The sequence below is a fragment of the Ictalurus punctatus genome, chromosome 20, assembly GCF_001660625.3.
Source record: "Ictalurus punctatus breed USDA103 chromosome 20, Coco_2.0, whole genome shotgun sequence".
Classification (NCBI taxonomy): domain Eukaryota; kingdom Metazoa; phylum Chordata; class Actinopteri; order Siluriformes; family Ictaluridae; genus Ictalurus; species Ictalurus punctatus.
Window position 1 is genome coordinate 15,035,685 of NC_030435.2, and position 17,854 is coordinate 15,053,538.

General features: G+C 38.3%; 1 protein-coding gene across 2 annotated transcripts in view; it reads right to left on the reverse strand.

Moving 5' to 3' along the window:
• LOC108280618 (ephrin type-B receptor 1-B) overlaps nucleotides 1-17,854 on the reverse strand; it is a 380,602-nt gene that overhangs the window by 132,925 nt on the left and 229,823 nt on the right. For both annotated transcript variants that reach the window (XM_017495793.3, XM_017495792.3), the window contains exon 5: nucleotides 475-810. In XM_017495793.3, coding sequence (XP_017351282.1) covers nucleotides 475-810 — 336 coding nt within the window. The remainder of the gene's footprint in view (nucleotides 1-474; nucleotides 811-17,854) is intronic.

Consider the following 17,854-nt stretch of genomic DNA (forward strand, 5'->3'; position numbering starts at 1 on the left):
TACTTGAATTGGTAAATTGAGATTGGACAATTGCAATCGCAAAAAAACTGCGTTTTGCATGGTCTTTCGCAGTGATGTTTGCTGCTAAATGAGACCGTTTAGCTGTTCTTATGTTCATCGAAGGCAACCTTGGCTGAATGTGTGTTGTAATGACGTCACATGATGCATTGTGATGATGTCACATGACACATTTTGGCCCAAATCTGCAGACAATGTGAGGTAATTTAGAATTTTGGCAAGTCCCTGTGAATATTGCAGAGTTTCCTTGATTTTGCATTAATTTCTGCATTTGCAAAATCCTGGAGGGACTGACACCACACTGTTGTTGACTGTTTTCCTATAACAGAATGACCTGTCTTGTTTTATTCCTTAATAATTTAATAATTTGAAAAATAATTTTAATAAATCAAACTTAAAAGGGAATGGGACCAACAAAAAAAAACAATCATAACTGATAAGATTGTGTGCACTTACCAGCCTGATTAGTGGTGATGTCAACAGAGACATGCTGTGCCGGGTACGGGCTTTTGTTGGTCACACCATTGACGGCCTGGATCTCAAACGTATATAGTGTGTGTGCCCAAAGGTTGCTGATGAACACACGAGTATCGGTGAGGCCCAGCTGGCGCGGTGCAAACTCCACGCTGTCATCGCAGTGTGAGCATGAGCGCCTCTCTGCACTGCACTTCTTACACACAATGTTGTAGACGACGTCTCTACGGCCTCCGGTCTCACGAGGTGCATGCCACTCTAGGGTCACTGACGTTTCGTTCACAACAGACATGACGTTCCGTGGACCAGACGGAACACCTAAAGAAGAAGAGTATTCTGGAATGAGCAATTCAAGAGTGTAAAACCTTACAGTAATAAAGCCTGGCAAGGACTATAAAAGGTATGAAAAGAAGTTGGCCACAATTTATCACATTTAAAACGCATTTTAATTGCGATCTCTGAAGATTATTATTATTATTTTTTTAATGACTATGTTTCCTGAACTCAATTAAGTTTAGGATATGATAAGCTGAAGAAAACTCTTTTACCTTGTGATATTTTTCGGCGAAAAGCAGAAAATGAAATTGATTTCATTGAATTATGCCATTAACAGTGTGATATCGTATCAAAAGCCTTGAGTGATGTACAACTACACAGAGTGTACTTTGCATCTGGAAAGTATTCACAGCGCTTCACTTTTTCCACATTTTGTTATGTTACAGCCTTATTCCAAAATGGATTAAATTCATTATTTTCCTCAAAATTCTACAAACAATACCCCATAATGACAACATGAAAGAAGTTTCTTTGAAATCTTTGTAAATTTATTAAAAATAAAAAACAAAAAAAGCACACGTACATAAGTATTCACAGCCTTTGCTCAATACTTTGTTGAAGCACCTTTGGCACCAATTACAGCCTCAAGTCTTTTTGAGTATGATGCTACAAGCTTGGCACACCTATTTTTGGACAGTTTCTCCCATTCTTCTTTGCAGGACCTCTCAAGCTCCATCAGGTTGGATGGGGAGCGTCGGTGCACAGCCATTTTCAGATCTTTCCAGAGATGTTCAATCGGGTTCAAGTCTGGGCTCTGGCTGGGCCACTCAAGGACATTCACAGAGTTGTCCTGTAGCTACTCCTTTGTTATCTTGGCTATGTGCTTAGGGTCGAAGATGAGCCTTTGCCCCAGTCTGAGGTCCAGAGCACTCTGGAGCAGGTTTTCATCAAGTCTCTGAACATTGCTGCAGGATGTCTCTGTACATTGCTGCATTCATCTTTCCCTCAATCCTGACTAGTCTCCCAGTTCCTGCCGCTGAAAAACATCCCCACAGCATGATGCTGCCAACAATATGCTTCACTGTAGGGATGGTATTGGCCAGGTGATGACTGGTGCCTGGTTTCCTCCAGACATGACGCTTGCCATTCAGGCCAAAGAGTTCAATCTTTGTCTTGGTCTTGGTCTGAGAGTCCTTCAGGTGCCTTTTGGCAAACTCCAGGCAGGCTGTCATGTGCCTTTTACTGAGGAGTGGCTTCCGTCTGGCCACGCTACCATACAGGCCTGATTGGTGGAGTGCTGCAGAGATGGATGTTCTTCTGGAAGGTTCTTCTCTCTCCACAGAGACATGCTGGAACTCTGTCAGAGTGACCATCGGGTTTTTGGTCACCTCCCTGACTAAGACCCTTCTCCCCGATCGCTCAGTTTGGCTGGGCAGCCAGCTCTAGGAAGAGTCCTGGTGGTTCCAAACTTCTTCCATTTACGGATGATGGAGGCCACTGTGCTCATTGGGACCTTCAATGCTGCAGAAATGCTTCTTTACCTTTCCCCAGATCTGTGCCTCGATACAATCCTGTCTCTGAGGTCTACAGACAATTCCTTGGACTTCATGGCTTGGTTTGTGCTCTGACATGCATTGTTAACTGTGGCACCTTATATAGACAGGTGTGTGCCTTTCCAAATCATGTCCAATCAACTGAATTTACCACAGGTGGACTCCAATCAAGTTGTAGAAATATCTCAAGGATTATCAGTGGAAACAGGATGCACCTGAGCTCAATTTTGAGTGTCATGGCAAAGGCTGTGAATACTTATGTACATGGGCTTTTTTTGTTTTTTATTTTTAATAAATTTGCAAAGATTTCAAACAAACTTCATTCATGTTGTCATTATGGGGTATTGTTTGTAGAATTTTGAGGAAAATAATGAATTTATTCCATTTTGGAATAAGGCTGCAACATAACAAAAAGTGGAAAAAGTGAAGGGCTGTGAATATTTTCCGGATGCACTGTATATGGCCGATAATATCATTAGAAACCGTATATCAGTAGAGTAAGGACACCTTCTAATCTGCTCCATATTAGTTTAAACATGATACGGCATTCTTTTCTTAGTCTTTTCAACAGTGTGAATACTGAGTATAGACTGAAGTAGAGTAGAGATCTACATACATAATAGTGCCAATTCATAAAGCTGGAGTGGTGTTTAGTGGCCACAGGGAAGGGTCATCAGAAGAATATTTCACTGAGTCTGAGTTTGATGCTAACTCAAACACTCTAGATCTACTCAATGACCACAGACAAAAACAGACTAAGAGAGAAATTTGTGTTCAAGCAAACATTGCTGAAAGGAGCTTCAGCCAAAATATATATGATAACTATCTACACAACATTTTTTCACACACTTGTTTTATGGCTTCATACTGTATATATGAAATCTAATATAAATACATCCATATTGTCCTTGCTAATTCTAAATTGTACTCAACCACAGTGTGGTTGAATTCTTGAATCTGATTAGTCAGAAGGTTGATTAATTTTCTTTAACAGCAGCTCTGGCAGTAGTGCTTTCTGTAATGCAAATGATATTTTATATTAATGACCTTGTTGCAATATGTTTCCATTTATAGTCTAATTGTATGGTGGATGCTCCATATATGCTAAGCCTAATAATAAACAAATTAAAAACATCTTGTCATTTAACAAATAAAAGTATACAGTTGTTCATATGGTCATGTTTTCTGTGAGGAAATGGTTACATAGCATTCATGGAGTCTCCAGTGTCAGCAATTTGCAATACCCCCCCCTCCCCCCACTCCCCCTCCTCCCACTATGGGAAAATCTTCAGGACAGAAGGATTTAGGTCTTACTAAGTTCATGAGAGGAAAAAACTGTTTGGTAAGGGAAAAACTGTGTGTACATTGCAAAAGAAATGTTCTAGGAAGCAAAAATATTCTCAATCTCATTAATTCTAATTCACACCTCTACATAATCTGATTATATACTGTACATATAAACACAGATTGTATACATTATGCACACACATACATACATTATAAACATGGATAATATTATTAAACAAATTTCTATAAATGTTAATATTGTTTTATTCTATTGGCAGAGAATTTAGCTTAGGGTTTATTTCGAAAAAAAGAAAAAAAAAAACTGCCAATAATAAATAAATACATTTTACTGCTGAAATGAGTAATTATGTCTATAAAGACTTTTATTTATTACATAATAAAAGTCATAATTTACGACTTATTTATAACTCATAAATAATGTAAAAATAATTACAAAAATTTTTGATGCAATAATTAAATTTTGGCATAAGGGGAATTCTATGCTTGGTATCAGGCTACATCACACCATCCCTTCATGTTTTATTCCTTTCTTAAATTTCTCCTAAGATCAGGTTGGTATATAGCATCATAATGGATGTAACAGAGCAAGAGGGAATATGAAAAATTTAATTCTGTATCCCATATAAGGCTTTTTTCATTTTTGTTCAAATCCAAACATAAATAAAGATGTTTACACTTGCAGTTGTTTTCTGTGCTTGTTCTGCAGCAGTTCTTGGTGTCCGACAATTTTGCCTTTAGCTATAAGGCTCTGCAAAACCAGTTGCTTTATAAAGACACTATGATACAGCAAAGGAGACAGGCTGCAAAGTGCAGGGAAGATGTTCTGAGGCTGTAATCCATTTTCTTGCAGTATCTATGTGTACATTTTCTGCTTTGGAACATCCCTGAAATGCACTGTGCATGATTTGGTTTTTCTGAACATGTAAACCCAATTTCCATCAGTGTCATGCTCTGAACCACTGAGATAATTATGCTGCACAATGCTGTTCTTCAGCAGTAGGATAAGTGGGATATATATGCATATATATATATATATATATATATATATATATATATATATATATATTATATATATATATATATATATATATATATATATATATATATATATATATATATATATATATATATATATATATATGTGTGTGTGTGTGTGTGTGTGTGTGTGAGAGAGGTTGAGTGTGTGAGTGAGTGTGTATCCTACTTAGCCTACTGCTAAAGAACAGCAGTGTGCAACCATAATTATATATAGTCCCCTCCAAATGTATTGGAACAGCAAGGCCATTCTTGGACATTTGGGTTTGAGATCAAAAGATGAATATGTTGTTTGCTTTGGGGGGTTTCTCCCTTCAGTCTCCTCTTCAGGAGGTGAAATGCTGCTCAATTGGGTTAAGGTCTGGTGATTGACTTGGCCAGTCTAAAGCCTTCCACCTTTTTCCCCTGATGAAGTCCTCTGTTGTGTTGGCTGTGTGTTTTGGGTCATTGTTTTGCTGCATTGTTTTGTTCCTCCCAATTAGACTGGATGCATTTCTCTGTAAATTGGCAAACAGAGTTCTGAATCCATCCTGCTGCTACTGTACCATCATGGGTTACATCATCAATAAAGATTAGTGAGCCCACTGTATAAGCAGCCATGCAAGGCCAAGCCATGACACTACCTCAACCATGTTTGACCGATGAGCTGTTCTGGCCTTTCCATCACTTTGGTAGAGGTTAATCATGTTCCAGAACTTTTATGGCTCATCTCTGTATTTCATTGCAAATTTCAACCTGGCTTTCTGATTCTTGCTGCTGATGTGTAGTTTGCATCTTGTGGTACGATGTTTATATTTCTGCTCTCAAAGTCTTCTTCAAACAATGGATTATGATACCTTCACAATCTACCTGGGGTTTTTCTTCACAAATTTGTATAACCTTAATCTTAAACATTTTTTTACACATTGATAATTAATCAAATACCACAGAATTAATGAAGCCACCTTGAGTGGAAAAATGTCTTCAACCTTCAGATTACCTTAACTTACTACTATTACAACAAGTATTACCTGGATGACTCAACATACTCCTAAATACACACTGAAAACCCATACTAAGATTCTACCATTACAAACTGCAAAAACACACCAGAAACAAATTGCTCGCAGCCCACTGTGTAATTTCCTTGAAAACCACTCCTGATACTGACACTGAAATTTCCCCTCATGAGCCGAAGATGTCTCTGGGTATGTTTTTGTAAGTTTTATAGGTCAGGAACAGAGAACAAAGCGGCTGTCAGACCCACTGCAGGCTATAAGCTGAGTGTAATTCACACTCTGGCTGGTTCAGTGTCCAAACACTTGAGACGAGCTTTCGCTTACACGGCAGCTACCGCGGCGAGACAGAATTCTGATGAGATGGCAGCACAGCGGAGACATCTTAGTGCATTTAGCTAACCGGTAAAATGAAGGAAGTAGGGAGGGAGTTATGCAGAACTGAGAAAAGAAAGCGAGAGACAAAGTGCACCATGGATGCATTTAAATAGATATTTGACTCAAACTTTGTGTTGGTTTGGCAGTAAAGCACTAAAGAAAACAATGATTGTGACAAAGAGAATAACCCATACATGTTCTTCTAAACTGTAGAACCTACAGAACCTTGCTACTAAAATGGCTACATTTCTTCCAGTTAACAGAAGACAAAATGCTACTGATACAAAAATTGTCACCACTTATCAAACAGAGTTCATAGTGGTTACAAATTTATAACACTTCTTATGACTCCATTTGTATGTTTTAGTCACCAATGTTTATTAATTTCATTTGCTCCCTGCATAATGCATCATTTGAGATTTAGCCAATAGAAAATGCTCAATCCTTTATATTGTTGTTGTATAGCAACATTTGTCCTCATTTATAAAGCTGGATACAAACAGATTTATTCATAAATCCTATGAACATTTACACAAGAAATTTGGTATTCATGGAAATCGCTTACATAAATAATGCACATGGATGATGCTGTCATGTTTAAATAGCTTGGTTCAATTATACACAAATTCAATGAATATTTTGTGAAACCCAGCCATTTCATATTCAAGGCATTAACTAAAGAAATATTAAAAAATAAAAAAATAAAGAAAGCAAGCCAATGTGTCAAATAAGACCAATCATTCAATGAAGAATGCTGCTGTATAAAAGGAAAATGGACTGCTATGAGTTGGATGCATTTTCAACAGCATCTTCTTTTAATGTTTTAAAAATTCTTCTTTTTGTTTAAAAAATTAAAACAATTTATTAGAGCCAGCACTATGTGACCCATAAGTCTGGTATGTCTCAAGCTGCAATGTGCCATATACTCCCTAGCGTGCCATCATCTGGCTTACTTTGACACTTCCTGCTTTTCCAACAAAAGCCACTCTAGGCCTTTTCCGCCATCAGGGAGGGCGCATTGGCACATTCTGTCAGAGAATCACAGAGACACTTTCCTTTGAATGAAAAAAGCAGTTTCCCTGTGTGATGCACTTGGTGTCCATGATCTCCTGGGTAAAGCATATTATATATATATATATATATATATATATATATATATATATATATATATATATATCCATTTTCATCTTCTCACCTTACCTGACTCACATCTACTTTGCCTTTTCTGTCATTCAGCTGCAGATTTTGGGCTTTTCAATGGGTTGTCATGCTATTAAATTATATATAGTTTTATTGGCATAGATGTGAGCCAAAATAACTTTCACTTCTACCTATGAGAATTTCATTTTTGTTCTGTGAGCTTTGCCTTTTATGGAGTTTTGTGGGCATCACCTAATGCAAATCAGCTATTCCATGTACACAATGTCCTACAATTTACACGTGATGTATCGTACTTTCCATAAATATTAAAGAATTGGCAGCCTTGACTGCGTTTGGGTGTGCATGCTACCATTAAAGCAAACACTGTGTTTTGTGCTTAATAGTTCAGCCTGTGAAGTAGATACAGTATGTTGTGACAGCAGTCAAATGTTAACGTCAATTGTGAAAACCCTTATTTTATTTCAAACATATTGCAGTATTTAACTATTCATACTGTGACGATCTTGCCTGCAGATGTGCACAACGTGCACGGAGAGCCGGAGGGCGTGCGCGTGCATGCGCTGTAAGTGCGCATGGACGATAGGGACTTTGTTTACAATGGACAAGTGCACTTGTTTTGGTTTCTGTTCTGTCCCCTCCCTGTTTAGTTATTGGCGGAGGTGCGAGGGTGTGTTTTGATTGTTTCCAGCTGCCTGAGTTCATGTTTGATTGCGTTTGTTATTTAAACCCCTTGTGTTTCTGCGCACGTCGTGCAGTATTATTTATGTTAACCAGCCAACGAAGTCTGAGTATTGTATAGGCGTTTCACTAAACAAGTCTACAGTTATGTTCGTGCTAACTACCTTGATGCTAAGTGGTCGTGTGTTCATGTCCTGTTTATTGGTATATGCCTTGACTCAAGTTTCCTGTTGTGTTCTTGAATTGCGCTTCATGTGTAAGACTGCGGTTTATGGTCGTTGACTTTGTATGAATAAAGACTGTCATCTGAACGTACTTTCCGCTTCCACGTCTGTTTCGTAACACATACATCCTGGGAAATCCTCATAGATCATACATCCAGAGAAAGTGCTTTGTTATGGGAAAGCAGCATGTGCAGCTAGGATATAAAAATTAGACACTATTATATCCAGTCCAGGAGTGATGTAGCCATATTTTCGTTTCAAGGTGGTAACGTCACTGCACTATTAAACTTATAAGTGCAACATTTCTATGACAGACAGCAATAGAAGTCAAGGTGGGATTCAGAAATTGTCATTTACCATCAATAAGTCTTGTACTATTAGGTATAGGAACTCAAATGCCTTTATAACAGTTCCACTAAACAATTACTAAAATAATGTGTAAGTAGCAGGGCACGGTAGTGTAGTGGTTCGCAAGTTTGCCTCACATCTTCAGGGTTAAGGGTTCGATTCCTGCCGCACCCCTGTGTGTATGGAGTTTGCATCTTCTCCCTGTGCTTTGGGGGTACTCCAGTTTCCTCCCCCAGTCCAAAGACATGCATAGTAGGCTGACTGGCATCCAAAAAGTGTCCATAGTGTATGAATGGTTGTGTGATCATGCCCTGCGATGGACTGGCACCCAGTACAGGTTGTGCCCCATGCTCTGGTTCCCTGCGACCCAGTAATGATAAGCAGTACAGAAAATGGATTGATGGATGCTAGCAAATAACACCCTGTAGTAAACTTCTAGTACTTTCAGCTTTTACAAAGAAATTGGAAAAAGAATTGTTGCTAGTTAACAGTTAAATCTGTTTCTCATCATAGCTGGTGATAGCCAGTAAAATGTTATTGATGTGATTAAGCAAACAAAGGCACAAATTTGTTTGATGCTTGGAATGTTTGAACATGGTAGAAATTGTAATGATGACTTTGTTGACTGTTTATGAACATCATTACACAGCAGCACAATAACTGGACAGAACAATGATATTTAAGAGATGGACAGCCACTCCTGTCAGCAAAAAATATGAAAAAGATATTGCATGGTCTATTTCCAACTGTCCAGTTTTAGTAAACTTGTGCCCACGGTAGCCTCAGATTCCTCTTCTTGGCTGATGGTAATCATCTACTACTAACATTCTACTGTATAGTAATTTTTCATTTTGCTTTTTTGTCACTGATATTTAGCTTAATTTTTCATTTCTCAAGCTAATCAAATCCCTCCTCACCCCCCCCCCCCCCCCCCCCCCCCTTCCATGATGATTTGTGTCCACTGCATTCAACCAATCTAAAGTTATACTATTTTTAGCTGCACCCCTATGTCCATATTCTTTCCTTTTGGTTCTCTGAGAAGACCTGCTACCCATACCATATCAATACCATCATCAAGGATAATGTGGGACTGGATGTGTGCAGGAGTTTGTTATAAAGAGGTCAGCGCTCTACAGGCCACAGATATCAGTGCCACAATCAGACTGTAATCATGCCTGGCAGCTGCTCAGCGTCCGATTAGCAGTCTAACATGGCCCTCTGAGGGTGATTCACTAAACGACTAAATGTCTGGCCCAAATGATTCAGTAGCTTCGTTTTGTGTGTGCGTGCGTAATGCAGAGAGATCGCATAGATATGGTGAGCGTCAACAATGCAGGAAGGTCATCACTATCAGCAGCAATCACCTTAAACATAAACACACACACACACACACACACACACACCCATACACACACACACACATTTAGACAATAAGGTGCCATGAATGTGATTTTCTATGACAGTAGGAACAAACTGTGGCAAACAATGATGCTGCATATTTGAGTAAGGGGAAAAAAAAGGAAAAAATGAGACAAGCAAGACTAATCTCTTTAACATTGACGTGACTATGATGGAGTATTAACTGGATGCTAACACAGGTGGATTTAACACACAATAAACTCACAATGCTACTTGCCAAGTGAGTCGCTGTCAGTGTGTTTTGCCTTAATTGGCTTATAATGAAAAGTGCTTACCTCACTGCCTTCACAATAACCATCTGACACCAGAATTGTTCAGACTACATACTCCTACACACCTCCTATCTGTCTCTCTTTCTGTCCTTCTCTCTGTCTCCAAATCCCAAGGCTTTGCTCATGCTCTCGTATGTTTGGATTATGATTGTGTAAAGAGCCTCCTGAGACCTAGAATAAAACTGATCAGTATCAAAGCGTGTGTGCATATTGTTCTGTACCCGTGTGTGTGTGTGTGTGTGTGTGTGTGTGTGTGTGTGTGTGTGTGTGTATGTGTGTATTCTGTTTGTGTGCGTTTAGGGTTGTGGGTCTCTCAGTTCAGCTCAGCTCAGCTCATCCCTGGATAACTAGGAGAAAATTGGCCCGAGGAAGATTATGCTCTATCTGCTGCTACAAGGCATCCACTGCAGGCCAATGCACAGAGGCAATTTGGCTCTAGGCAGCATCGGGAAATTGCAGAGCATATAAGATTTCATAGTGTTTCATCCCACCAAATATTCAGCAACCACAAATCGTTGATTGGCCTCAAAGCCATATGCTAATGGTGGTACTATTTCAGATGTGAAATTCCTGGCTCAGATGTTTTGCTTTTCTAATTATCGAGCAGCAATGAAAATAAAAACCAAATGGACACAAATCCAGTCTCATAAACTTTAATATCACTTTACTTAAGGAGTTCATATGGCTACATGACACCTATGTAAGCTCTTCATGATAACCAAGATAATCCTACATCAACTCTTATATTATAGATTATATTAACTGCTTTTTGTCAATTTTGATTGACATAAGGTTGTGGGGGCATGGTGGCGTAGTGGTCAACACGTTTGCCTCACACCTCTGGGGTTAAGGATGTGGGAGACACCCTGTGTGCTGTAGGGGTTTCCTCCAGATATTCTGGTTTTCTCCACCAGTCCAAAGACGTATCGTAGGCTGATTCACATCTCTAAATTGTCTGTAGTGTCTGAATGTGTGTGTGATTGTGCCCTGCAATGGGTTGGCACCCATATAAGGGTGTCCCCTGCCTTGTGCATCAAGTTCCTTGGGATAGGCTCCAGGCTTCTCACAAATCTGTGTAGGATAAACAGTACAGAAAACAGATGGATGGACATATCACCTGAACCAAACCTTAGCACAACCAGAGGCGTAGCTACAGGGTAGGCAAGGAAGCCCCCTTAAGGCTGACACTTCCATAAAAATTGCAGAACTCACTTTAAACCTCCAATGGGTGATCTGCGTTGCTATAAAAGGTACCCTCCTAAAGGGGGGCCCATTTCACTGTAAGTTTGACTTGCATACATTTATTTTGAATGTCAAAATGAAGAGAACTTACCTGTATGGAAACCAGAAAAGACAAAGAAAACAGTAAGAAGAAGAGAAAAAGAGGAAGCAGAACTGTGGTAATACTGAAGTTAATCTAATAATTAAATAATTAAGCATAACAATTGTAGGTAAAGGGATGAAAGCAAGCAGCTAGCTAGGAGTTGGCATTCCATTTGGAGCATGTAAATGTTAATTATCTAGCTAGTTATTATTATTTTTTTGGTACTTTCAAAAAACAGAATGTTAATTTAGGGGTAGGGGTGGGGGTGGGGGACTGTGGGTGTAATAGATGTTGTAAGATTTCATCCTACAACTCAAAACATATTTTTGGTCCCATGGGATGAAAGTATGACATGCGTGATTCAGAGTATAGTTCACTCAATCTTGATTCCTCAAATTAGAGCTGACCTTGTTTATCAGACATTGTTTCAAATGCAATATACTGTAGTGCAAATCTGTACAATTTGTTGCTGTATAATTACTTTATAATTATAATCATTATAATGAACTCTGCATGTGTGTTTGTGTGACTGTTTTATATTTGAGAATGTGTTGTGTGTGTGAGTGTGTGTAAGAGAGAGAGAGAGAGAGAGAGAGAGAGAGAGAGAGAGAGAGAGAGAGAGAGAGAGAGAGCACACAGCTGTGCACAGTGCAGAGTCAGTTGAAGGCAGTGGCTGCAGCTAGAGGATTAGCAAAGCAATTACAGTGGCTTAAAGTCTGTTTACTGCATCTGTACCTGCAGCTCTGTGATGTGTGTGTATGTGTGTGAGAGCATTTTGTGGGCTTAGCAAGGGTGTGCACTTGGAGGAATTCTCTCGCTGAGAACTATAGAGCTACATATAGATAGTATCCAGACAGTGGCTCAGACTGGGCTGATTCATGTCACACTGGTATAAATTCAGTTCAGTAGTGTGTGTGTGTGTGTGTGTGTGTGTGTGTGTGTGTGTGTGTGCGCGCATGTGTGTTTTAGAGAGAGAAAGAAATGATGCATTGCAGTAGAAAATAACTAATTTATGGCAATATTTTTTCAAACACATTCACATTTTCTTCGCCTATTACATCTCTAACCAGGTAACTGATCCTGAGCGCTGACATGACTGAAGTCCACTCAATCTCACATCCACCAGATTAGAACCACACCATGAGAAATGACTTGATGGCTAAATCCACCACTTTTTAAATAGAGTTATCATTTTAAATAAACTGTTACTTTGCCAGAGGCCTTTTCCAGTGTATCGAAATGCTGTAACTCATATACACTCACTGGCCACTTTATTTGAAGCACCTGTACACCTGATCATTCATGCAATATTCCAAACCGCCAATCATGTGGCAGCAACACAATGCATAAAATTATGCAGACACAGGTCAAGAGCTTCAGTTAATGTTCACATCAAACAATAGGATGGTAAAAAATTAAATCCCAGTGACTTTGACTGTGGCATAGGGGTTGGTGCCAGGTTTAGTTTGAACATTTCTGAAACTGTGGCTCTCCTGGGGTTTTTACACACAGCAGTCTCTAGAGTTTATATTTTAAAAAATGGTGTGAAAAACAAAAAAATATCCAGTTCTGTGAGTGGAAACACCTTGTTGATGAGAGAGGTCAGAGACCAATAACCAGACTTCTTCAACCTGCCAGGATTTGAATAAGTCACAGTAACTTAAATAACCACTCCTTAGAATCATGGTGAGCAGAAAAGCATCTCAGTGTACCCTCCTGTCCTTGGTTGACTTCTGCTGTTGTAGTGCATCCACTCCAAACTTTGCTGTGTTGTACATTCTGAGATGCTTTTCTGTTCACTACTGTTGTAGAGTGCTATATTTGAGTGAATGCCTCAGCTAATGAAACAGTTGATGCAATCTCTTTTTCCCCAAGCCTTTGGTGATATACAGTATAAACATCCATCCATCCATCCATATTCTGTACTATTTATCCTACACAGGGCTGCGAGGAGCATGGAGCCTATTCCAGGGAACTCAGGGTTCAATCGCACACACATTCACATGACCATTCACACACTAAAGACAATTTTTTAGAGATGCCAATCAGCATACCACGCATGTCTTTGGAGGAAACCAGAGTACCTGGAGGAAACCCCCAAAGCATGGGGAGAACAATGCAAACTCCACGCACACCAGGAAGAGATGGGAATTGAACCCCTCCCCTGGAGGTATGAGGCAAACATGCTCACCACTAAGCCACCATATCCCCCAGTATAAACATATACATCATAAACACAATAAGTGGTTCAGCCGTTGTTAGGCAGTGAATTTTGTACATTACATTATTTCAGCATCAGTCCTGGAGATCCTAATGTGTATTTTATATTATATGTTAATTATTATTATTTTTGCACACTCATGATCAAATCCTTCACAAGCTGGGTCAGGTGTGAAGTGTCAAAGGTGTTAAACCTATCATTGGCGATCAAAAAGATCTCAGATTTTATATTTGTTTGATTGAAATTGATAGTTCAGATAGGAATGTTAAAACAATTTAAAAAAAAAAAAAAAAAACTTGTACTAAAGTTTTTTTGTTTTTTTTTAATGAGATATTACGATATCAGATTTCCTTCTGGCAATACAACAAGCAAGTACAAGAAAGAATTTCTGTTATTGCAGGGTTGAATGGAATTTCCATTAAAGAGAAAGATGTTCATAGTGGAAGTGGATTTTGTAATTCTGTAGCACACTGAACAAATCAATACAAAAGATATCTTTAAAAAAAAACCAAAAAAACCTGATATATAATCATAGAGGGAGAGGGAAAATAAATCTGCAGGGACTATAAGTTTATAAGAGAGTTTAAATGGTATATATACATACATATATATATATATACATACATATATATATATATATATATATATATATATATATATATATATATATATATATATATATATATGTATATATGGTCATGTATATATATATGTATATATATATATATATACATATATATATATATATATATATATATATATATATATATATATATATATATATATATATATATATATATATACACATACATACATACACCTTCATTAATATTGGCACCCTTGGAAAATATGTGCAAAGAAGTTGTTGTTACCATTTTTGTTATCTTTGTTGCTACCCAATTATTGGCACCCTTTTAGTCAATACTTTGTGCTACCTACTGAGTCTTCTTCTATAGTGCCTGATGAGGATGGAGAATACATGGCAAGGCATCTGAGACCATTCCTTCATACAGAATCTCTCCAGATCCTTCAAATTCTGAGGTCCACACTGGTGGACTCTCCTCTTCAAAGAAACCCTATAGGTTTTCTATGGGTTTCAAGTCAGGGGACTGGGATGACCATGGCCGGACCTTGATTTTGTGGTCAGTAAACCATTTTTGTGTTGATTTTGATGTATGTTTTGGATCACTGTCCTGCTGGAAGTTCCAACTATGGCCTGTTTAAGCTTTCTGGCAGAGGTAGTAAGGTTTTCATTAAATATTTGTTGATATTTGTCCATGAAGCCATGTATCCTAATAAAATGTCCAGCTCATCTGGCTGAAAAACAGCCCCATAACATTAAAGAGTAATAATTACCATATTTAACTTTGGGCATGAGGTACTTTTCCATATAGCTACCTCTCCGTGTGTGCCAAAACCACCTCTGTTGTTTATTAACAAAAAGCTCTATTTTGATTTTATGTGAACATAGGACCCAATCCCATTTGAAGTTCCAGTAGGGTCTGGCAAACTGAAGAAGCTTCAGTTTGTTTTTGGATGAGAGTAGAGGCTTATTTCCTTGAAACAATTCCAAACATCTTGTGGTGATTGTAGGTGACTTTGGATCGTATTTTTGGAGACTTTCTGACCCCAAGACACAACTAACTTCTGCAATTCTCCAGTTGTGATCCTTGGAGATTTTTTGGCCACTCGAACCATCCTCTTCACAGTGCTTTGAGACAATACAGACACATCCAATTCAAGGTTGATTCATAACACTGCTTGACTGGAACTTCTTCATTATTGCCCTGATGGTGGGAGTGGCCATTTTCAATGTTTGTGCTATTTTCTTATTGGTACTTCCCATTTTATGAAGCTCAACAACCTTTTGCTGCACATCACAGCTATATTCCTTGGTCTTATCCACTGTTATGAAGGACTAAGGAAATGTGGCCTATGTGTTACCTCATATTTATATCCTTGTGAAAAACAAAGTCATGGTTGAATAATTTCCTGTTCCTAGACACCCAGGTGTACTAAATTAAATATATATATATATATATATATATATATATATATATATATATATATATATATATATATATATATATATATATGAATATACTTCAAATATATTTTTCTCATATGAACTCATGGGGTGCCAATAATTTTTGCTGACCTATATTTAACAACGATTTTTTTTTTTTTTGACAAAGCTGTGTTGTGTTTGCAATTATTTGAACAGAATATCAAATGGTTAAACAATAAAGACAATTTTTCACAGCCTTCTTTTTTACCAAGGGTGCCAATATTAGTTGAGGGCACTGTATATGTCAGAGATTTCTCCTCACACTGATTGCCGGAGCGAGCAGTGACAAAGCATGGCAGTGTGCGCTTCCGGAGTGTCAGACTTTGTTTACCGTGACACGTGTCTCCTCCCCGTAATGTTATTGGTTGTTTCCTAATGTGTCTCAGCTGTTCTGTGTTATGCTCTTTGATTAGTTTGCATATTTAAACCCCTGTGCGTCTTTGTCTTTCCGTGTGAAATATTGCATTTTTTTGTTTTGTCACCAGAGCTATTCCAAGCCATTCTTTGTCCTCGTTTTCTCAGATTTCTGATCCTGTCCGTAGTTTCTCTTTTTTGAACTTAGCCTTGCCTCATTTGTGTTGTTTGTTGATTGCCCAACCCACACCTGTTTTTGACCACGTCTTTGCATATCGTTTGGATTTGTCTGCCTATCTCAAATAAAAGCTTTAACTGCACTTGCACCAGTTTCCACTCTGACTACATGGCTCTCTCTCTCTCTCTCTCATATATATATATATATATATATATATATATATATATATATATATATATATATATATATATATATATATATATATATATATATATATGTATATATGTGTGTGTATATATATATATATATATATATATATATATATATATATATATATCTGAATCCCCAAAACAGTGGAAATTTCTAAGGGAATAATTTGGGCTGTGATGAACACTCCAGGCTATTTACGCTGGACTCAGTGACTCGGTCTCCCATGGAGAGAAATGGAGGGAGACCAGAGAGAAGCATATGGCCCTCCAGGGACAAAAAGTGTCTGAGAGAGAGAGAGAGAGAAAGAGAGAGAGAGATGGCTTTAAAGAATGAGAGAGCATCAATCAGTGTGGAGGGAGTGAGAAGAGGGATAGAAATGGAAGTATAAAGGGGTGTCTGTGTGTGTGTGTGTGTGTGTGTGTGTGTGTGTGTGTGTGTGTGTGTGCTGGTGCATCAGGCCGATGGTTGGATAGTGCTAAGCCGAGTAGTCAGGCTCCAGAACCCTGCTGATACACTTTCTGCTCCCCTATCCATCACTGCCCTAATCAGGCTCGTTTCAGAAGTTCTCTCTCTCTCGCACACATACACATACACACACACATACACACACACACACACACACACACACACACACACACACACACACACACACACACACACACACAACCTTATCACAGCAGGCCCTACGAAGAAAGTGAGAAAGGGTATATACCGGGCTCTAGGTATTTGTGAAAAAGGACAGTGTGTAAGGGAGAATGAAAGATGGAGGAAGCTAGATTACCAGTTACATTGTTTTCCCATATAATAATAATAATAATAATAATAATAATAATAATAATAATAATAAATACATTTTATTTATATGGCACCTTTCTCAAACCCAAGGTCACTTTACATCAGGATAATATATATATTTTTTTTAAATCTTAAGTAACACACAAAGAATCAGAAAAGTCACAGGACAGTTAACAGAGTGAGGTGAAGGATGAAGTGATGGAAAGTATATTGTGAAATGGGCTGGAGCTACTCATTTACAATCAGGGAGTTATAACACTGAGTGACGTGATGCATTTTCAGTTGTGTTTTGAAGCAGAAAATGGAGGAGATTTCTCAAAGGCTCTGAGGAAGTGAATTCCATAACTTGGACGCAACAACACTGATGGACCGACTGCCCATAATTGTTTTATACTCACTGGATTAAATCAGTGTTTTTTTCAGCTATATCTTCTTTAACTGCTTCATCCTGGTCAGGCTTACTGTGGCTGTGCATCTGGAGCCAATCCCAGGAACACTTGGGCGTGAGGAGGGAATACACTCAAACAGGGAAGTCAGTCTATCACAGAGCACAGTGCATACACAT